Consider the following 20,633-nt stretch of genomic DNA (forward strand, 5'->3'; position numbering starts at 1 on the left):
CTCTCACACATATGTTGCATCGATTCGGCAGACGGAATGGTGATGACCATGGTGCCGTGGCCTTCGCCGTTGCCAAACGACTCCCGTTGATACAAATGTGCTTCCTACCAGGTCTTGACCCATTGATCGTGTGAGCAGGGGAGCTTGATCTGAGAAAGGCTGATCAAGCAGTCATCATCAATTGCCAACCGGCTTTTTGCATGAGATGTCGTTCATCACTCATGATACCAGCTGAAAGCTTCAAAGAACATAATGGTACACGTACTGCTACAAAATCTACCCAACAAAACCATCTGCCTGAACGCCGTGCACATGCAGCTCATCGTTCACAACATCGACTTGGTCCACTCTTTCACCTTGTCCAGCTCGTTCACTCTCTTCACCATCAGGGGTGTTCCCGTGCTGCCTTCCAGCTTAGGCATATCCGCTCTCTTAATGCCCAGCGTCGCAGCCATAGCCTCATGTGGGATGCCCTCGGGCATCGACTTATATCCGATATCAAGAGGCATTGGCTGGTCGAAGAAGATGCAGAAATGGATTTCTTTGCCTCCTTCGGGCAGAACCTCAATCTGATGAGGATATGCAGGAGGGATGTAGTACATATCGCCTTCCTTGAGTGTGTAGGTATCCGTACTGCCATCAGGGTCGAGAATCGTCATGCGGGCCTGGCCCTTGTTGACGTAGCCAAGCTCGGCGGTGATGGGATGCCAGTGAGGCTCACGCATGGCGGCATCTTCGACTCGAAGAGAGTACATGGCGAGTGTCTTCAGGGCTGGCCAGAACTGTGCCTTGGCTTGTCGTGCACTTCCAATGCCCTCGCCCTTCAGCTGTGGCTCAGATCCCTCGACATCGAACTTATGGGGATTCTTCATGTGAACTTGCGACGGGATTGTCGGTTCGCCCTCGCGGAGCATGATCTCCTTTGGTTCGGTGGAGAGTTTGATGTTCTTGAAGGCAGAGCTAGGCAGGTTCCAAGTGTTCCCAAGGACCGCCGGCGTCATGGCGCCAAACGAGGCTGAGAGCGAGAAGTCCTCGGGCTTCTCATGGCGGAAACAGACAAGGAACTCTGCACTCTCGGAGTCGGACAGGTTTTCAATGTGGTGAAGGCTTCCAGACTCAACGTGGAACATTTGGCCAGCCTTGATCGTGAAGGCATTGAAAGCGGAGTGGCTGTCGGTGACCGACACAATGGCTTCGCCCTTGAGGCAGTAGGTGAGCTCAGGGGTGTTGGCGTGCCAATGTGGCTCGCGAATCGCCTTGGGCTTCAGCACCAGCCTCTTCAAGGACATGCCTTTAAGGATGGGCAGCTCCTTGGCTGTTGCTCGCTGGATGCTGCCATGGTCGTTCTCGAAGAACGGGTAAGAGTTCTTGAGATGGAAAACGTGTCGGGATGAGGATGCCATGTTGTTTGTTGTTCGTACTGATTGAATGATCGAAACCCAGCCTCTCCACGGCGTGTTATTATATCTAAAGACATCTCTATCGCGCGCACCCGGACCGACAAACCACTGATGTCATTGTAAACAAATCAACACAAGGCTGCATGTGCTGTCCGGGGCGCATATGTCGGGTCTGGCTGACGCAGCTGGACCTTCGCTGCGTAACGTGCGGTTAGGCTAAACGACAGGCGGATGACGAATGGCTCGTTTGGTTAGTCACGAACTTAGACTTTGCTTCGAGCTGCCCGACTCGGCTTCTGAAGCGCAGACGACCCGGTTCGGGTTGCATCCACGTTCGGGCCGAACGGCCGTGGGAAGCATGTCTACGTGAATCTTAGGGTCTGAAGGTCGACACGAACTAAAGAATGCAAGATCCGTGTAGATCCATAGCATCATAATTCGGTCTTGTATGTCCGTCGCGTCGCGCCTGCCGTCGAGATCAAGGTCCTGGATAGTCGCAACGACGTATGCGGCTTTGAACAAGGCTGTCCCTCACTGGCATCGTCACCACTGGGTGACCAAGTCAGTATAATAGACGATGGGCGTGGTCAGCTTACCTGATTTACGCAACTCGAACTCAGCACAACACTCTTGCGCATTCTCATCCTTAAATTCATCGCAACCTCTTACCGCTTCACACATCTCAGCAAAAGTTCGCCATGGACGACGAAGAACGCCAGATTGCTGACCGACGACTGGATTGCTCTGACTCCCCTCATGCCTTCAAGAGACGGAAAGCAGAATCATTCAGACACGAACCTGACGATGAGCATCGTTTCCGCAGCTTCATGGGTAACACGCCATGGTTGCTGACGCATTTGCCCATTTATTCGTGGGCATGGTTTCTGATGCCCATGACATCTCTGGGCCTTTCTACGCTGATCAATTCGCAGCGATCCATATACAGCTTCCACGGCCTTTACACCATAGGATTCGTCTTCTACTTCATCGGCCTCGTGCAACGTCGTTCTTGTTATTGCGAAGGCTGCCCAGTTCGTGATCTTGAAGGACAGTCTCAAGAAGAGCATCCAGGATTCAGAGCAGGTCATGTTCTTCGCCGCGTTCTGGATCTCGTCGTACGGCGTCGTCACCGGCGGCGTGGAATTCGCACAACCTACCCCTGGCTCATCGCTCAGCGTAACATTTGTCGCCTTTTTCTGGATTTACTTCATCTGTGCGCTTCTGGAAGGCTTCGGATCCCATCTCTTCCTTTTCCAGGGACCGGATCATGGCTGTCATCTCGACAACAGACAAATGACGCCCGCCTGGCTACTTCCTGTATTGCCAGTCATCTTGGTAGGCGTATGCGCGGGCAGCGTCGCGAACTATGTCACCACTCATGAGGCATATTCGATATTGACTGCTGGCCTCTTCTGTTCCAGTATGGGATTCCTCCTCAGCTTGCCAATGGCGGCCATCTACCTTCACCGTCTCTTCATCAACGGCTTCCCCGAGCCAGACAAACGGCCTGGAATGATGATTGCAGTGGGTCCTCCAACGTACGCTCCTCTGGCATACATGAAGCTTGCGAAGGCTCTGCCACACCATTACGGATACTTTGCAGAACACCCTTTGGCAGTGGATATTGTCAACACGATCGCGTTCATCTTTGCCATTGCAATATTTGGCATGGGGATTTTCTTCTTCTTCATGGCTCTTGGCCCAATTCTTCGACGAGCTCACAAGATGTCGTTCCACTTGACGTGGTATGGCTTCATCTTCCCAACGTCGGGCTCCTGTCAACGATGGGACTGATCGGGACTATGCTTCCAAGCGGCGGGGTGAAATGGGTGACCAGTGTGCTCACTGCGGTGCTAAGCGGTGTGTGGATATTTGTCACTTTGTCGCATATTCGTGCAATTTGGTTAAGAAGCGATTATCTCTGGTAGTGTGTTCCGGTCGGAGTGGGATGTCCTATACCGTAATCGAAGTGCTATCTCTCCGACTTTTCAACAGTGACTGCGCTGCTAATTGCACTCCAGGCCGCCTGGATGGCTTGGAAATAATGGGGATGAATGCTCCGCTTTGATCGGAATAAGGAGGGTGGCGTGCGAGACTATTTTAATAGTTAGAACAGTAGCATCGTTCCACCGATCGCCGGCTCGAATATACCACTTCTTCTCAGCTCCGACTCCTGAAGCGTCAAAACAGCAGAGCACCTTATTTGTCATTAAATAATGGAAGGCAGCCTCTTTTATAAAACTTGGAACTTAGCTTCTGCTAGTTGACGTCCGCTCTTCATGCACCAGCACAGTTGGGGGATAGAGTAGGACATGCTCTGCCAGATATGCCTCAGAAGAACTAGGAAGGATGCTTTCGTCGGAGAACGAAATCCATCCATCCCTGCCTTTACTGCGTCATCGAACAAAGTACTCGACGAAAGATGTGGCATGAATTGAACGAGGCAAAAAGCCTCGAGGTAGAGCGGCACCGCTGTCGACGACAAAGAAGCACTCCGAGGTCATCAATGCCGGAAGCATGCCTTTCCGCCAGGAAGCATGATTTGAAGCTTATCGAGGCCACGCGTGAGAAGAGGAGACTATGGCAAATCAGAAGCATCCAATAGTCAGCAACACCTAGTTCAGGCCGCTAAAGCGATCTTTTGAGAGATGACCTCCCGATTGGGAAGCCGGAAAGATGCAAAGCCGTGCCTCGTGGTCATCTTTGCCAAACAAAGCAACAACGGCTTGCAAGCTGATTTGCATTCCGCCTTATTGGTGGAGGATGTGTCGACAACGAGCTCTGGACTGTCAATCATTGCAGATGACGATCAGTAGGATGACCGGAATGAGGATGACGGCTGATATTTGGAACCAGCAAAATCACCGGAATGTCAGGCGCCTGTCCTGTTCCTGCCGCATTCGAAGTACATCTGCCACAGAATAATCACCGCATTCGCCCTCTGCCCTCACTCCGCTGCTTTGCTCAACACCACTCTACACGACCACGATCATGAGGTCTGCGCTCGTTTCTACCCTGGCCGCGGCTGCCTCTTTGGCATCTGCCCAGCGACCAACGAACACTTCGATCTGCGACTACTACACCACGGCTCTCCTCAAGGAGAACAATGCTACGACCCAGCAGACGTTGCTGACGCTTCTTGTCAACACTGCTGTCATCGGCAACTATACAATGCCCAACGTGGGCGTCATGGTTCCTGGTATTCTGGCACCAGGAATGGTCAATGGCACTGAGGTCAATCTCCTGCCCTACTTCAGCGGTGGCCTTGCAAGCACCAATGCTGGAGGAAGCTCTGGAAAGGCCGTCAACTTCCTTGACGGAGGGGGCGTGGCACCGCTCATGAAGAACATGCCTGCGAACGACGAATCGTCTCGACAATAGTGAGTACCTCGTGTCATAGTGTAGAGCCAGACTGACCACTGTGGCCCAAAGCAAACTCCTCACTCATCTCTATGAGTACTTCGCGGTATTGCTCGGCTGCAGCATGTACGGCTCAAGCAGCATGCCGTACTCGGGCGACACGAACATGTACCAAGTTCACAAGTTCATGGGCCTCAGTGAGGCTGAGTTCACCTGGTTCGTAATGCAGGTCGGTCTTTCCGCCGCCTCTTTTGGTGTCTCCGACGACGACGTCCAAGCCGCCGGTTCTCTCTTGACCAAGACGTTTGGCTACCGATGCGCTCCACCAGCGGCCATTCCTTCGACAGCTGCTCCTGAGCTACAGGCCATCTGTATTGCTGTGAGTAGCAAAGACCCATTCACCGCTATAAGTTGCTGATACGATCATGAAAACAGAGCGACTGCCCTGAATCGCCAATGGCTACGTGCGCTGCGTATGCTCCAGTCGTGGAACCAATGAGTGCTACTCCCTCGATGATGAACGCGACGGTCAGTATGCCTTCAGGCACCGGATCGATGATGCCGTCTTCGAGTGTGGTGCCTTATACTGGGGGACAATCAGCTCTCGTTCCAGCACTCTCAACCCTTCTAGTTTCTGCCCTGGCGCTCGCCTTGGCGTACCTATGAACGTTCTCTCATTGAATTAGTTGGTGACGGGAGAAGTGTGGGTAGCGAATGCAACAAATGGAGGTGGTGGTTGAAAGATTATGTTCAAAACACAGCACATTGGATAAGCGTCTTCATGCGAAGACGGCTCGCATTCTTTTCGGTAACGAAATACAGAGAGTGTTATTTCCTCACCATGTTCAAAGACAGACTTGATGTGTGACATCTAGTGTTGTACTGGAGGACTATGAATGAGTACTTACAGCAGCACGTGAATGCCAAGACTGCGTGAATGCCCAGAAACATCAACTCACCCCCTTTACGCTGCATGGCATGAATAAGGGTGTGGAGCCAAAGGTGACGAAGTTGAATCTTGCAAAGACGCCGGTGCCAATAACGGAGCAGCTAGCAAGCTAGCCAGATATAGGCGGCTCTTGATATGACTTGTGGTGTTGAAGAAGCTGCCTTTGCAGGCGCTGGAGTTGTTGATTGATCTGATGGCCCCTTAGTAGCTCTCACTGACAGAGAGATAATTGTATTGAAGGAGTATAAAGGAGTACTTATAGCAGAAGCAGCATTGGCTGTAAACCTCTCCTCGTGAGTCCAATGGCCTTCATCTTAATTGATCATTGCCGATAGTGTCGTAGATCATGATCTCACCGACGCGGAGATCATGGACCCGGTAGAACCAGATGTCCTTGCCGCCAAAGAAGCCCACGACGCCCTCACCCGCGAAGCTGACGCTCGTTGGCTCAGACAAGCCGACAACCCCGACAATTGGTACCAGCATCGGACCCGTAGTAGCCTGGATGTGTGGCGTCTGAGCGGATAGCTTTGGCTTAGGTTGTGTGTCATATGATGACGAGGCTTTATCAATATTGTCAGACATCCCAGAGTTCCAATACCAAGTTCTTGCCGTGCCGTTCATTCGGCATCAAATCCGTTACTCATTCTCCTCGGTTGCCACTCTGGGTCATCACAGAGTCACACAGGTAGCCCTCCAGCTTCCCACCAACTAGCACATTGGCAACGTTGTCCAATTCTTCCCTGGTCTACCGATGGCGGCGCCCGACCAGCACCGTGCAAGGGTTTTGAGTGTTGACTCGGCCAATTCGTTGGTACATATCTCCTGGCCGTCCTGGCACGATCGAAAGACGAGCCACACAGTAACCAGAGCAATTGCGACTGGGGCAGTGGCGCAATATCCACAGCTCTCTATATACTCGCAGGTCATAAGGATGTTGATCGCCATTCTGTCTTGTTCGGCAGCACGGTGGGATGGACTGCTCATCTCTACGGTGTCCAGCAACTTGAGGGCCATGATCCGCGTCTGCCAGTAGCATAAGGCAGTAGCTGCTGCTCTTGCATTAGGCAGGCGTAACGAGTGTGATATTATCTTTGCTGTTGCTGAGTCTTGGGCAAGACATGCTTGGGTCCGTGCCAGGAGCCACTGCTCACCATCGTGATCTTCAAAAGTCGCCAGTTCATTTGCGAGCTGGCTCAATTCTTTCACCTCCTCTTTACATCCAGTTTCGGCGGCTTTCCACTGCCTCACCAGACACATCAGCCTGGGCAGCTGCACAAACAGTCGATAGCTCACTCGATTCAGCCTTGTTACCTCTCGGGGCTCCATGTCATCCAGTGGAGGCATTTGGGTCCACCCCGGGGCACCGTCGAAACACTCGCCCGCCCCTGGAAGCAAGGAATGATGGAGGTAAGACATCCGCCTGCAGTGGACCCTACCGTTGCCCGAGCGTACCTGCTTCTAGATGACTCCAGAGGATCTTGTAAGATCACAGCCGAGACACCACGCCAATGAGTAAAGCAATCGACAGTTGCTCGATACCGATCTCGAACGAGAACATCGAATAGCCCTAGTAGGCCGATGATGCTCAGACAGTCATGGGTGCTAAGGTTCCTGACGCTGAAGCAGGAGCGGAGCATGACTAGTGCCTGGAAGTACCCCCCTGCGGCGGCCTTGGTTGGGACGACGACTCCTTGCGGTGTCCTCGGCGAGTCCAGCAAATGGATAAAGGCGTCGGCAGCATGGTCAAGGAGTGGGACATTGTTGTATATCAGTCGAGACGAGACGAAAGACACGGGATTGTCCTCGAGACATAAGACTGACAAGTAATGGGCCAGGTGCGAGGCGCGTAGTTCCGTTCCAGAAGCTGAAAAAGAGACCACCGCAGGAACGGGACAGGAGGTTTTCGCGAGACGTGGTCTTCGCGCTTCCCTTTCGCCCTTTGGGCACACGCATACGGACTGCAAGTCGTGAACCACGTCAGGCTAATAGGCGACCTCATCATATGAGTGTACAGCACTTACCTTGAGTAGACAGCACTGGCATTTCTTCGGCACTGCATTGAACCGGATCTGGAGAGGCAAGGCTGTGGCACGACCGTTTTCGTGATGCTTCCCGCGGTGGAGCTGAACATGTCGACGTGCAATGTATGCTCTTGGAGGACCTTTTCGCCTGGACGCATCGCGGGCATTGCAACTCAAGAACAGATACTCTTGGTCCATGGCAGCCATCTAGCCCGACAATGGAATCTAGTTCGAGGCAAGGCTAGATCGGACGTTGTAGACCGCGCAGGAATGGCTCGAAGCTGATATGCCGTGAGTTGGAACGGTCTCTCAGAGAGCGTCGTGTCCTACTCCACCATCTCTAATAGCCGGACGACACGATGAAACAGGCTTGGCGAAGGCGGGAGAGGATGTTTCTTTCCTAGGTGGAAGAGGTTGGCTTCAGCCGCAGCTGTGCTCAAGCGTGGACAGCGCAATATTGCGGTTGTATTTGATATTCTAGCGGAAAGTTAATTTTCGAATCTGTCATAGCCTCGACGCTTCAAATTGATGTCTCATCTCTATATAGGTGTCAGGTACAGCCGCGGAACAACATCTGCCCTTTTCCTTTTTCTACTCCTTGTCCCTGCCCCATACTCGTCTTATCGCTGTCCAGAAACGCCGACTGATTCCTGCACCGGATGATGCTCACTCCCGAGTCTTGCGATTCGAGTCCGCTATGACAGCTTCGACGACTTCTTCGTTCAAGCCAGGCCACTGTTTTCTCGCCCATACTAGCCACGAAAACAACGCAAACACAACTACGAATGCGAAGATGGGCAATGCATAATTGAAGCCGTCACCAGTAATGGGCTGTGGGGTTGTTAGGCTAAGTGCTGTCTCTTAACATCTCAGTACGTACGAGATAAGTCGGGAAGCAGAAGAAAATGCACCTGGAAGCCGAAGGTCAGTTCAGCTCATATAGTGTCGAGAATCAAAGATCTTACATCCATGCCGAATAGATCAGAGCAAAGGTATTGATCGGTACGTCAAGTCTTCCCAATTTCCAGTCGCCAAAAATCACCTCGTGGCGTAGTCTAGCTCTCAGCATACAAGCAATGGGCAAGATGTAGCTCGCAGTAAGGGCCAATGAAGCTAGAGACAAGAACACCTGGAAGGCCGCATAATTCACAATATTGATCAACGATAGTAGCATGGTTATGACAATAGGCACCCAAAGCGCTCGAATGGGGATGCGGTATTTCGAATCGATATGGGCAAGCCAGGCGGGAAGGCCTCCATCTCGGGCCCAAGCCCAAGTCAATCGACCGGCACTGGAGATGTTACCAAGGCTGACCGAGACACTAATCATCAAAGAGGTCGTGACAATCGCTGTGGCTGCCGCCTTTTAGTCCAGGTTAGCAAATCTTCACAAATTGGGCGGTAAGGCTGTCATTGGGTTTTTCTCACCCTCGATCCAGTCACCTGAGCATATATTTGCAATATAGGGTATGGGGAATCTCGAACAGCACCAATATCGCCGACGCAGTACAAGAGCACAGTGATAAAGGTATAGGCGAATATCCCGTTGACCGCAATGCTGCCAAAGATAAACGCACAAGAAGCCTTCCACCTGTACACGAGATGCATCAGCTACATCATGTTGTGTAAAAGAACGCCATTCATCGTACGGTAAGCGTTGCGATCATCAGGAGCGTGGTCTGCCACTGAGTGGGAACGTATTCCGGGAAATTCAGCGAAGCCAGACTCTGAATCTGGTTGGCGTTGATGTTGATAACTGAGGCGAGGCAGCTATCCATGCTAGACAGTCGTTCAGTATTGGATGGAGTGCCATTGCATCGGAGCCATACCAAACCAGGTAAGCCTGCCTTGCATCCACGAGAAAAATCGACGATTCTTCTTGGGTGCGCCGATGAGCAGTCAGTCGAACGACCAGCGGCCTTGATGCTGCAGCAATCTTCCTGCTTACAGGGCGTTGGTCCAGTGATATCTGATGGTCGTCAGCTTGCTTTCGTCACTTGTTTTCCCTTCACGACCTACTGAGCGCCTGCAATGGGCTGTGCTGAAGCCATCTCTGCTAAAAATGCAGACTGTGCCAACGCCCCTGCGTAAACAATCCAGAATCCCCACGACAGTCTATGAACACCGAAATTAGTAGTATTCAGCATCTCCAAAACTCACTTCCAGGCCATACGAGACTGGGCCACCGTTCCATAGAGAGGCTGTAAGACTCCTGCGTTGGTTTCGAATCAGCGAAATATTTCGTCGAAATATTCACACACGGTTTCTCCTACCCGCCGATAGCCTCCCACCTTCGGAAAACCCTCTGGTCAGTAAACTCTTCTCACGACTTCATTATGATGGGTCTCACGAGTTCATAAACGTCAGGGCGAAGAAGAAAAGTTGCGCGAAATTGAACACCCTTCTCACTCTTGTCCGCGGAGACTTGGTTTGATCTGTCCTCTCGCCTGGATAAGCAGTGGCTGTTAATCCAGGTTCCAGCTTTGGGGTCGTTGACTGAGCAGGCCATTTTGATGGAATCATCTCATACGAACAATCTGTCATGTTGGTGGCCCGTCCTGTGATCGAATACCTCAATGTTGTCAGCCACATCAAATGAGTCGATACGCTGGTCGAGGGGAAGAAGAGGAGTAAGGGACGAGTGGCCTAGACTTGAATATCAAGTGGAATCCTTCAGTCAAGAAAGTCTCGGCGCCGCAAGCTTTGCTGCTTCCATCCAGCGGTACGCCGCGCTTGGAAACTTTCGTCAAGGAGCAGTGTAATTCATTGGCTGCAGTACCTCAATTGATACTGGTGACTGACAGGCACGTGCCCACAGAAGTAACGACAGTTGGCAGAACACCCAAGACATCATGCATTAGCAGCCCTCCTGCCAGCATCACACTGTAGAAGCAATGCTGCAACGCCAGTCATGTCTTAACGATCATGCTCAAACGACATTGCTTGAGGAATCAAACGCCGAGTCGTGGACCTGTCTGGAGTCTCAGCTGCTTCTCATCAACACCATCGAGGTGCTGAGACATCTCCTGGGGATCTTCACCCATAACGAAGTCGATGCAGGACTCGTAGGTCTAGTGTACAACTCTCCCAAACCACGTCCACTGCAGTACCTACAGGTCATTTCAGTAACAAGCAACCCGCCAAGCCGGCAAAGAGCTTACGCAATTGCCTGGCTCAGTACAGCGTCCACCAAGACTGCCTGGTAAAGTCACATTGAAGTGCATGTCTACTGGGGCTGATGCCGTCGAGAACCCGGTGGCAGAATCGGTCTCAAAACTGATAAGAGGCTCGCATATGATCAAAGGCACAGGACTGGTTCGAGTATCCATGACTGCTACGCTTGCCCATCTGAGAAGAACTTTAGTCAATATATTGCCCAATCGACAGGTTGAGTTGCTTACCCCTTGTGTGGGATCCGTGTCCATACTTTGATGTTGATCTCCTGGCCTGGGTGGTAAGGCTGCACATTGGCCAGGTTATCCTCCAGCTTTAGTCCTTTGCAGAGTACGAGGTTGCATGAGGCCGCCTTAAAATCGGGGTCGCTACCGCTAGCACCGTACAGCGACTCGATGCCAGACTGATTGTCGGCCTTGAGTATGTTGGTAATAGCACTTCCGCACGCGGCCGGAGAAGCCGGGCCAGGTGCTCGAACGGGAGGCGTAGTGATAATGCCGTGACCTAGCGAAGGGACAACCACGGCTGCGGTGAGAAGAAAGAGCTTGAAATTCATTCTCTTCCAGAAAATCGATTTCGCTCTTGAAGCTCCGCAGAAGACCTAGTGGAAGGGCTGCACAGTCTTTATCTGCAAATAATCAGCGAGTGAGATCTACTTGCTGAGTGAGAACCTTGACAATCCTTCTCTGCGCCGAGCTCCCGAATAACCGATACAGTACCAAAGGTGGTTAATGCTGCTGGTATACACATGTCGCTAATCCAGATTCGCGAGAAAGTTGTCATCGATCAACCACAAAGGGTCCATCACGCCATAGAGCAAAGAGAAATCAGGTCCATTTTGGTCATTAAAGGTCGAGTCGTTGAGAATTGGATCCCGAATGCTCGACGAGGCTTCTCGCGACACTTCGAGCGACTCTGCCGTTAATTTTTGATACGACCAGAGGATACTAAAAGTTTAGATCTTAGCTGCACAGTTGAAGGATATCAAACATCTGGCTCACCGTCGTATGTGTGATGGATCGCTCACGATGGCTTCTTCCATGGTTGATTTAGCTCGCGACAGACTTGTCTCGTCCTCGGCCGAGATCGGGAATACAGAAAGAGAGTTGACATGGTTCACAACATCATCAGCCAGAACCTCAAAAAGCTGCAAGAACGGGGACGTTGCCGAGTAGATGCGAGTGTAGACGGATAATGTGCTGGAGCAAGCCATAGCAGCTCGGCGGATCGCCTGCGTGGGGAGTATGGAGGAGTCCAGCGTGAGACATTGCAGGACAGAAATGCCGTGGTAAAAGGCTTCGTACATGGCCATCAGCGAGGGCTGTGTTTCCGGACTCAATGAGAGCATTCTCGATTTCTGGTCTGTAGTCAGGCTTGGATGAGCCACACGTCTTGGGTGAACTGACTTCGCAGGCTTTTACCGAGCAGGTAGCACACTTCACCAACATGTCTCGGTTGATGGGGACGACGGCGTTCCCTTTCCTGTCCAATTTTGGTCGCGTTACGTCGCTGACTGCGCGCAGATAGTTCTCCTCGATAATGGCAAATCCTTGTTGCGGGGCGTTCACAGGGAAGTCGGACGGCGCTCCAGCCTTCCACTCGTCCAACTGACGTAGGAACTCATCTATCTCTTCCTGAGACATTGCCCCATCGCGACACCAGCGTGTCCGCTCGCTTTACGTGATCAGCAGGGGAGCGAGAGATGGATAGGTGGTCTTACAGAATCCGGGCACGGAGACAATAGCCTCGCAGGTGGTGAAGACACGAGGACATCTGGAACGTGGAGGGTCAATCTGCAATTGCTAAATGCTGGCGAGTAATGCGTACGCTTGTGCTTCCTGGCTCTGTGGCCGGAGATAGCCTCTCGGCACTCTGTCGTGCTTGCAGGTCGGAGATAGCAGTGATATCACTAGAAAAGACATCGATGTCGACGAAGAACTGGTCTAAATCAGCAAACCTGGCACGTCAAAGTCGCTTGTAGCCATTTCCAGTGACGTACGTCAACATCAATATCGTTAATTCGGATTCCCGGAGGACGTCTAGAGCGCTGCGAGAGGAGGCTGTCAAACGCAAAGGTACACCAGAAGAACCGTTTCCGAAGCTCGACCCCCAGAGGGTCGCGTTGCATAGCGGCATCCGAAGCCTGTTGGTGGTACCCAAGCTCTGTGCAGAGCCTGATGGCGAAGCCAATAACATGCCTGCTCGGCGTTAGGGAGTGAGAAGCACCCTGTGTCGTGAACACGTACCACACAGACGGACCGCCCTTTAGAGCTTTCAATTAGCGATGTTTATACCCCGTCCCATGTGTCACTCAGCTTACCGTTGCTCTGACCTGGTACTGCGCCAAGACCAATAATGCCTGAACTGTAGTCAAGTCGCGCCACGATAAGGCCGCATTGAGGTACCTCATTGCTTCGCCGAAAAATTCCTGTCCAGAGCCTCAGAGTCAACTATGAGGGGTTCATCGTTTAGATAGGTCGTCTTTACCCTGGATTGTTGAAGGCCTTCGGGGAGAAAACCTGCTCCAATGCCATATATCATCCAAAGAAAGTAAGAGGCTCAACATTATTAGGTACACCTTTCAAATCTCTTGAGTTTGCACTCACCAGTCTTGTCGCGCAATGTACCATTCTGTTCGATTCCGCAAAATTCACTTCGGCGTGAATGCCACTTCTTCACCTGCGACCAGTCTACGATGCAATATCGTGCTTGGGTGTATCTGTACGCAGCATCCAGGAGGCGATCACATCTCTCTCCTGTAGGCAGCGGAGTGGGCTTCTCTTGACCACCTTCGGCACTGCCCGCAGCAAACGTACCGCCCGTGGGTGCGCTCTGCAGCATGTCGTAGACTGTTATATCCAATGGCGACGCATCTGAATTCGGAGAAGGTGGATTGTGTTCATGAAGGCCACTGCAGGCATTAGAATCACAGTCTGTCTGTGAACTGAGCGCCGCCGAAACTCACAAACCCACGAACTATGCCCGATCCATCAGCAAGTCGTCTCCAAAGAGTCAATCGAATAGAAGAGGCAGACTTGCCTCAGAAAAGCACTTCTCTTGCTGGGAGTTTGGAGCGGAGGTCCGATGGGTGCAAGTGTCGAGCTGGGCCGTGAGGTCACGTATCCGCCTTTCAAGGAGTGCGTTTCTTTCCTCCAGACCAGAAACATATCTGCCATTCTCAGTGTTAGACAACACAAGAACGTTCGACGACGGTAAGTACAGGAACAGTACGCTGCACCGCGTGGGTGGCCATCGGGCGGAATGTCGAATTCACAATCTGGCATTGAAGCAAGACGTAAGTTTGTGAGCAGATCTCATCTGGACTTACGCAGGTCTTACCTGCATCTGCCTTATAGCAAGCCGCACATTTGCTGCACGGGATCGTCAGCAGAAGCACACCACGGATGAGGGTTCCTAGCGACAGACCTTCCAGCCTGGCCATTGTGCTGGCACTTCAGCTTCCGGACCTTGCACCGGTTGCCTGTAGGATAAAGTCAGCGTATGTTTCAAATCACAGCCATGGGTGAAAGATGAAGACAAGCTATCATTGTGCGTCTGCGAGCTGGTCCGCCGTCATCCTGGACACGGTGCCGTTTCCTAGCATTGGTTGCTGCCATTAGATCCGAGTCCATCGAGAAGCAGCGGAGAGGATGAGGAGATACCCTGGCGTCTGCTTGTCTACTTGGAGGGAGATAAGAAGTCCGCTAAATCGATAATATTCCCGAAGCCGACGACAAGATATGCGGGGCGTGTTTCAGCCACGAGCCTTGGGGCAAGCCAATGACGGCATAGCGTTCTCTGCAGGTTTATTTGACATTTGAAGGCGAAGAAATGATGCAGTGAAGTCATGAACGGCTAGAGAAGGCTGCGCGGTGTTCTCTTCATGCTAAGAGGTGCTAAACAATGTCATCGTACCACAGCCTGATTTCGTGCCCCTATACTTCCGCCTCCACTACACCTAAGCGTTCGCAAACAGAGTCGAACCTGTAGTCTTTTGCTGTACGAAAGGTTAGTCCAAGTCCGACAAATCCATGTCATCGCTGTAGCGACCCATACCCGATGCCATCTGAATTGCTTTGATGTCTCTTGACTCTCCTTCGTTGAGATGGTTGCATGGCTCACCGGCGACGGCAGAGCGCCATTTCCACATTTGAGTGAATTGGTCATGGTTATGCTCAATTTGGTTCTTAACATACTGCGCATACCATTAAGGAGGTTCTGCTCATGACTTGTCCCGAGGCATACTTACTCGACCAAGGATCGGAAGAAACTTGAATCCATGTCCGCTGGTTCGGATGGAGTCAGCGTGGAATGGCCTCGAATTCATCCGATAGAACTCACGATCCGCCCGTGCATATAAACAGACTATCCCCGTATCCTGGCACGTAGTCGATGACAAAGCTGTTGTCAGGACTGTCGGTATACCAGCACAGCTGTTCATTCAATGCTCGTTAGCCCCGCCAGCACCAAGCAGGCGGCAAACGTACTCGACTGTCCGTGAATCCGAACTCAGCAAGTTCAGGGAACACCTCTGCTATGACCTGCTTCTGCAAGTCGAGGTTGTATTTCGGGACGGTTTTGAGAAATTTGTCAGCACCGTCTGTCCACGGCATTGACACACGGCTTTGGGGAATGGCTGGTCAGCAAGAGGGCAATAGCAACGCTAGGCACAGCACTTGACTCACAGGGCGGTCTGAAAGGGGTGGTCTTGGAAGTTGGTCAGTTTTCGGCCGCGGAACCCAAACTTCAATCGACCATCTGAGGTAATCGGGAAACCACCGCCCTCATAATACCTACACGGCGGTGTGTCAGACCATGAATGCCTTCCCATACGCGAAGAGTGCTTGGATCTTACCCATCGTCTCCTTGCTGTCCTCGTCGGTAGTGCCAGACGGGAAAATTCTCCGGGCTGAACTTCTGGCGGATGTCTCTTCGATCAGCAGGAACGTCAATGTACATGACAGAACCAGTCGTTGCTTCCACCGTACGATGAGCTTCAGGCAATACGCTCGCAGTCCAGCTGCCGCCTGAGCATAGTCAGTACGCCATCATGCAGGACTCACGACTGGGCACTGACATGCGAGTATCACCAGCGTGGCGAGGTGCAGTTTGTCGTCACATGTGGTGATTCCTATGACTTTACCAGTATTTCTATCCTTAGCGAGGCGTTTCAACCTTCCTTGAGAATCACCGAGAACAAACTGGACTCCAGACTGAGAGCACAGGTGCTTTGCGTACATGCACGCCTGAGGTACAAGTCAGCGAAGAAGTCTGTCACGACGGGCAGTGGATCACCTTATATGCATATGTGACGCCACCACTTGTATCGAGAAACCCATGCGAGCTACCTCCAGCTAGTTTGTCGGCGATATGATATTTCGCCTTCCATTTTGCATCCATCTCTGTTGCAAGCCGCTTTTCCTCCTCCTGATCGCCCTTGAGATAGATTCGCTGACGGATGGAGGGAGCAGTCTCTGCTAGAGTATCCAGACTCTGTTGAAAATGGGACGTCAACTTGCCTTCCCCCGAGCTCAAGTAGTAGACGCCACACTCTTCCAACAATTTGTCGTGGGGAGTCAATGGTTTTGGAAGTTCGGCTTCTTTTGCACCCGCAATTTGTTCGTTCCAAGCCATCCACATGTCTCTTGCTTCGATGGCAAGATCCTGATATCTGTACAGCATTAGCGCACAGATCTCTTACTTCAGCACGGTGGGTATGAAGCGCACTCCTGCTGATCTCCGTACGCAGTGCGAAAAATCTTATTAATGTCAGCAGAGGCTGCTGAGCATCCATTTGCTGGGTCGTAGTTCGTTGCGTCGTAATCAGTACGATCATATACGGTTATCTTTTGGTAGCCGTCGCGTGCTAGCCATAAGGCTGCACTCAGACCGAACACGCCGGCCCCGACAATGATGATTTCGGACTCATGAGAAGGCATGATTGAAGATTTAGAGCAGTTGAGAGTCTCTGAAGAGCCCTATATGTTTTGACCCACGCTTCTTAAGGGAATGGTGACGATGTACTTTGAGTGAAAAGCCAACTGACCGCTCAGGTTGCGGGCTCCGGTCATTAGCCCCTGAATCCACGGGCTCCGCACTGTCTCGCGGAAATTCCGTGTTCCAGACCTTGTGGTAGCTTTGCACGGCAAAAACCCCAAAGCTGTACCATTAAACGAAGCAGTATCTGGTTCCACGATTACCTGGAGAGATCTACAAGATAGCAACCAGAAGGAATGATACGAACAGTCAATCTGGGTACAAATGCTGGCTCCTCTTTCCTGCGAGACAGTACTGCAGAAGTCCCATTCTCACAATTTTCCACCATCCTAACCAGTCACTTGTGGTCACACACTTCTTCAGCCAACGATGAACTTCACGACTAGCCTGCTCAGGTCTCCTATCAAACGGTACCGGGACTCGCTTCGAAAGGCTGGACCTAAGGTGGTGTGGAGTCCATCATTGTTGTACTCGGCCGCATTCTTTGCCGGGACGGCCATTCCAGCCAGTAATTTGGCGCGACCATAGCATATATGTCTTTAATTAACACTTTCTGCGATCTCACAGCGTGGGATCAAGGCTCCGCATCCGTTCTGCCCTCCTTGCCGGGATTTCAAGAGCAGTTTGGGATCAGCTCTGGCTCCAGCGGGAGCCAACTGAGAAACTTCATATCTCTCATCTACATCGGATACGCTGTTGGCGCGGCCTTGTCCTTCCCTGTCAACGACTGGATGGGTCGCCGCGCATCTTTCCGGATCTATTCCTCGATCTACATTGTTGGGCAGCTTATCGCGATCCTCGCACCAAACAAGGCTGCCATGTACGCATCTCGTATTGTCGTGGGTATAGGAATCGGATCACTGGCAAATTTGGGACCGCTCTCTATCGCAGAAATAGCCCCTCCTGAGATGCGAGGCCTCCTCAGCGCCTGGTTTGGCATCGCCATGAGTCTTTCTCTCGTTGTGTCTACGTTCATGACTTATGGCATCTATCTGCATCTGCCTCCAAGCCGACTACAGTATCAACTGGTCTGGATTGTACCATGCGTGTTCATATTTCTGTGTTGCATTGCCAGCTTTTTTGTTTGCGAATCTCCCCGTTGGCTGGAGCTGGCAGATCGTTCAGAAGATGCCTTATCTACACTGGTTCGTCTTCGTCGACTGCCGTTCGACCACGAGCGGGTGCAGGCAGAATATCAGCAAATCCGATCGGCCGTTCAGGAGGAGAGAGTCGCTTTCCATGGTTTCCGCTCCGTCTCGGGCCTTGGAAGGCTCAATTCGACCGTTCGGGAATTGTTCACAGTCAGCTCAAACGTTCGCCGGCTACACATCTGCCTGGTCTCTTACGCCTTGGCGCAACTTTCCGGCGCCAACACCATCACGTCTTACTTCGTGCCGATCTTGAATATCGCAGGCATCGCCGAGGGCAACAAGGCCGAAGGCATTATGTTGAGCGGCTTCTACGCCGTTGCAAAGCTCGTTTTCGTGACACTGGCTTCGTTTGTCTTCATCGACCTCTTGGGCCGACGAAGGTCGTTGTTCTTTGGAGCCACATTGCAAGGTTGCACAGACATCTACATGGCCGTTTACCTCAAAGTCAGGCAAGATACTGGAGTGAGCGCAAGTGCATCAGAAACAGCCTTGGCTATGCTTTTTCTCCACGCCTGGGGATACATCGTTGGTAAGCCTCGCTCAACTCTGCATCAACAATAGATCTTATCTGCTGACGCCTTACCTCGAGGACTTTTTATAATGCCATACGTCTTTGGAGCCGAGCTATGGCCCACGCGAATTCGATCGCTCGGGGGAGCAATTTCGGGAATCTTTCACTGGCTATTCCTCTACGCAATGCAGGTAGCCCTCCCTTCTTTGCTGGATCGTACGCACAACTGGGGAGCATTTGTCTTCTTTGCGTCGTGGTGCTTGGTGGCTATTCTTTACACCCACTTCATGATCCCAGAGGTGTCTGGCCTTACGATGGAAGAAATAGAGGCTGTATTCAAAGGGTCTTGGTTCAATGCCAACACCGTCAGCAAGAGGCCGAGGACCATGAGTGGTATTAGTCCAAAAGATGAAGACAATGCCACTGGCAACGAGCGGGCAGATAGTAAAAGCAAAACGGTGGCGTCTGAGGGAGTCGTGTAATCCGTTCTGGTTGAGAGCCTCGTGAAGTAGCTAGCTTACCGGATGTACAATTACGGGACAACAGGTGTGCGTGTCGCCTGAAGTCACTGAGTCAAAAGCTCACTCAAATCATGCACGCTGAAGGTCTTCGGAAGAGCAAGTCGACAAGCGTGTTCGAGCGGCGCGTTCGCCGATGCTCGCGGAAGTCCATCACCCGATTCTCTCGAGGCCTGGACATTACATGCTCGAAAACGGCTGCACCGCTGCACACCCGTTCCTAGCATAGCTGTATAATCCCAGCAGGAGCCCGAACGGCTTTTCCGAAGCCACTTGGTCCGATGTGGTCATGTCAGATATAATGCCGCCTTCCAGTGTATACTTGCTTCTTCATCACGTCGTGTTGCAACATGTCTAAGATCGTCAAGGCCGAGATCTTTAAGCATCGCTATACGCTTGAGGGATACAAGCTCTCCTACGGCACCATCAAGGAGGTGTTCCCAGTGATCCTGAAGCTGACCGACAACAACGGCAACAACGGCTGGGGCGAGGCCAACGCACAGAGACCTTTCACGGATGAAGACTCCGAGGACGTCATCGAGGTCTTGCGGAATGAACTGCTTCCTCTCGTACTGGAAGAGGACGTTGCAGATCCTGCGCACATTGATCGACTTCTCGACCCGGTTAGGCCGCAGGCAGATTTGCTTGCAAAAGGTGCCATCAATATTGCTTTGCTTGACCTGAAGGGCAAAAGCCTCGGGGTCTCAGTTGCCGAACTGCTAGGTGGTCCAATCCGCCAATCGATTCCGGTATCGCATCCACTGAACAATGGCGACGCACAAGACGACATTCACGTAATCGACGAAAGGATGCGGGAAGGCTATGTCGACTTTATGCTAAAAATGGGCACTTCTCCCATCGCCAGAGAAATAGAACGGGTTGCTACTCTCGAGATGCGCTACGGAGACAGAATCAAGTTCAAAGCTGATGCCAACACTGGCTGGACCCGCGATCAAAGCCTGGAATTCCTGGCCGGCGTTGCAAATTCCAGCCTGGTTTTCGTCGAACAGCCCGTGGCTAAAATTGATATCAACGGTATGGCAATGCTTGCACAACGTAGCAAGATTCCGATCTCCGCAGACGAGAGCTTGACGGGCATTGAGAAAGCGCTGGAGATTATCCGCAAAAAAGCAGCCAACGTCTTCAGCATTAAGATTACAAAGAACGGCGGGATTCTTCGCTCAAAGGCTTTGGCTGGGTTGGCACAGCAACATGGCATATCATGTTATGCCAATTCCATGCTCGAAGGAGGTATCACACAGGCAGCCTCGTTGCAGCTTGCAGTCACGATTCCCAATCTGCTTCCCATTGGACACTCATTTAGATCCGTACTGCGGCTGGTGGAAGGAGAGGTGACCGACTTTGCGTCCAACATACGCAATGCTGTCGTACACTTGCCGCGAAGACCTGGGCTTGGCACCTTTGTAGATGAGGCAAGGCTTCGTTCAAGCGCGCTGGGCATATATTCACTGGAGTGATGGAGAGATGGGAAGCTTGCGTGTTGGTCTTGGGCCTGATTCTATTGCCTCTCCAGGATTGAAACGATACC

The 20,633-nt window shown here is 51.9% G+C and overlaps 10 protein-coding genes across 10 annotated transcripts; 4 read left to right on the plus strand and 6 right to left on the minus strand.

Moving 5' to 3' along the window:
• Positions 1–326: 326 nt before the first annotated feature.
• M409DRAFT_23869 (uncharacterized protein) lies at positions 327–1,403 on the minus strand (the record flags this gene model as incomplete). The annotated part of the gene is made up of 1 exon (XM_033806979.1): positions 327–1,403. The coding sequence occupies one exon, from the start codon at positions 1,401–1,403 to the stop codon at positions 327–329; it is 1,077 nt and encodes a 358-aa protein (XP_033666462.1).
• A 695-nt stretch (positions 1,404–2,098) lies between these two features.
• M409DRAFT_23870 (uncharacterized protein) lies at positions 2,099–3,194 on the plus strand (the record flags this gene model as incomplete). Its single annotated transcript, XM_033806980.1, has 2 exons — positions 2,099–2,395; positions 2,433–3,194. 2 exons carry the CDS (start codon positions 2,099–2,101, stop codon positions 3,192–3,194), a joined length of 1,059 nt encoding a protein of 352 aa, XP_033666463.1.
• Positions 3,195–4,391: 1,197 nt separating this feature from the next.
• On the plus strand, positions 4,392–5,426 carry M409DRAFT_55478 (uncharacterized protein; the record flags this gene model as incomplete). Its single annotated transcript, XM_033813014.1, has 3 exons — positions 4,392–4,780; positions 4,833–5,139; positions 5,196–5,426. The coding sequence occupies 3 exons, from the start codon at positions 4,392–4,394 to the stop codon at positions 5,424–5,426; spliced, it is 927 nt and encodes a 308-aa protein (XP_033666464.1).
• A 592-nt stretch (positions 5,427–6,018) lies between these two features.
• On the minus strand, positions 6,019–6,333 carry M409DRAFT_55479 (uncharacterized protein; the record flags this gene model as incomplete). The annotated part of the gene is made up of 1 exon (XM_033813015.1): positions 6,019–6,333. One exon carries the CDS (start codon positions 6,331–6,333, stop codon positions 6,019–6,021), a length of 315 nt encoding a protein of 104 aa, XP_033666465.1.
• A 686-nt stretch (positions 6,334–7,019) lies between these two features.
• Positions 7,020–7,931, minus strand: M409DRAFT_55480 (uncharacterized protein; the record flags this gene model as incomplete). The annotated part of the gene is made up of 2 exons (XM_033813016.1): positions 7,020–7,670; positions 7,734–7,931. The coding sequence occupies 2 exons, from the start codon at positions 7,929–7,931 to the stop codon at positions 7,020–7,022; spliced, it is 849 nt and encodes a 282-aa protein (XP_033666466.1).
• Positions 7,932–8,399: 468 nt separating this feature from the next.
• M409DRAFT_23872 (uncharacterized protein) lies at positions 8,400–9,784 on the minus strand (the record flags this gene model as incomplete). The annotated part of the gene is made up of 7 exons (XM_033806981.1): positions 8,400–8,564; positions 8,614–8,644; positions 8,699–9,096; positions 9,162–9,317; positions 9,383–9,512; positions 9,682–9,702; positions 9,753–9,784. 7 exons carry the CDS (start codon positions 9,782–9,784, stop codon positions 8,400–8,402), a joined length of 933 nt encoding a protein of 310 aa, XP_033666467.1.
• A 1,020-nt stretch (positions 9,785–10,804) lies between these two features.
• On the minus strand, positions 10,805–11,463 carry M409DRAFT_23873 (uncharacterized protein; the record flags this gene model as incomplete). The annotated part of the gene is made up of 3 exons (XM_033806982.1): positions 10,805–10,843; positions 10,895–11,081; positions 11,135–11,463. The coding sequence occupies 3 exons, from the start codon at positions 11,461–11,463 to the stop codon at positions 10,805–10,807; spliced, it is 555 nt and encodes a 184-aa protein (XP_033666468.1).
• A 3,379-nt stretch (positions 11,464–14,842) lies between these two features.
• Positions 14,843–16,846, minus strand: M409DRAFT_66997 (uncharacterized protein; the record flags this gene model as incomplete). The annotated part of the gene is made up of 10 exons (XM_033817205.1): positions 14,843–14,904; positions 14,964–15,102; positions 15,157–15,193; positions 15,249–15,340; positions 15,395–15,530; positions 15,593–15,700; positions 15,763–15,934; positions 15,985–16,153; positions 16,203–16,578; positions 16,635–16,846. The coding sequence occupies 10 exons, from the start codon at positions 16,844–16,846 to the stop codon at positions 14,843–14,845; spliced, it is 1,503 nt and encodes a 500-aa protein (XP_033666469.1).
• Positions 16,847–17,273: 427 nt separating this feature from the next.
• M409DRAFT_36846 (uncharacterized protein) lies at positions 17,274–19,048 on the plus strand (the record flags this gene model as incomplete). Its single annotated transcript, XM_033810623.1, has 3 exons — positions 17,274–17,412; positions 17,472–18,584; positions 18,645–19,048. The coding sequence occupies 3 exons, from the start codon at positions 17,274–17,276 to the stop codon at positions 19,046–19,048; spliced, it is 1,656 nt and encodes a 551-aa protein (XP_033666470.1).
• A 386-nt stretch (positions 19,049–19,434) lies between these two features.
• M409DRAFT_23876 (uncharacterized protein) lies at positions 19,435–20,562 on the plus strand (the record flags this gene model as incomplete). Its single annotated transcript, XM_033806983.1, has 1 exon — positions 19,435–20,562. The coding sequence occupies one exon, from the start codon at positions 19,435–19,437 to the stop codon at positions 20,560–20,562; it is 1,128 nt and encodes a 375-aa protein (XP_033666471.1).
• Positions 20,563–20,633: the final 71 nt, after the last annotated feature.

Source organism: Zasmidium cellare (genome assembly GCF_010093935.1).
Source record: "Zasmidium cellare ATCC 36951 unplaced genomic scaffold M409scaffold_21, whole genome shotgun sequence".
Taxonomy (NCBI): domain Eukaryota; kingdom Fungi; phylum Ascomycota; class Dothideomycetes; order Mycosphaerellales; family Mycosphaerellaceae; genus Zasmidium; species Zasmidium cellare.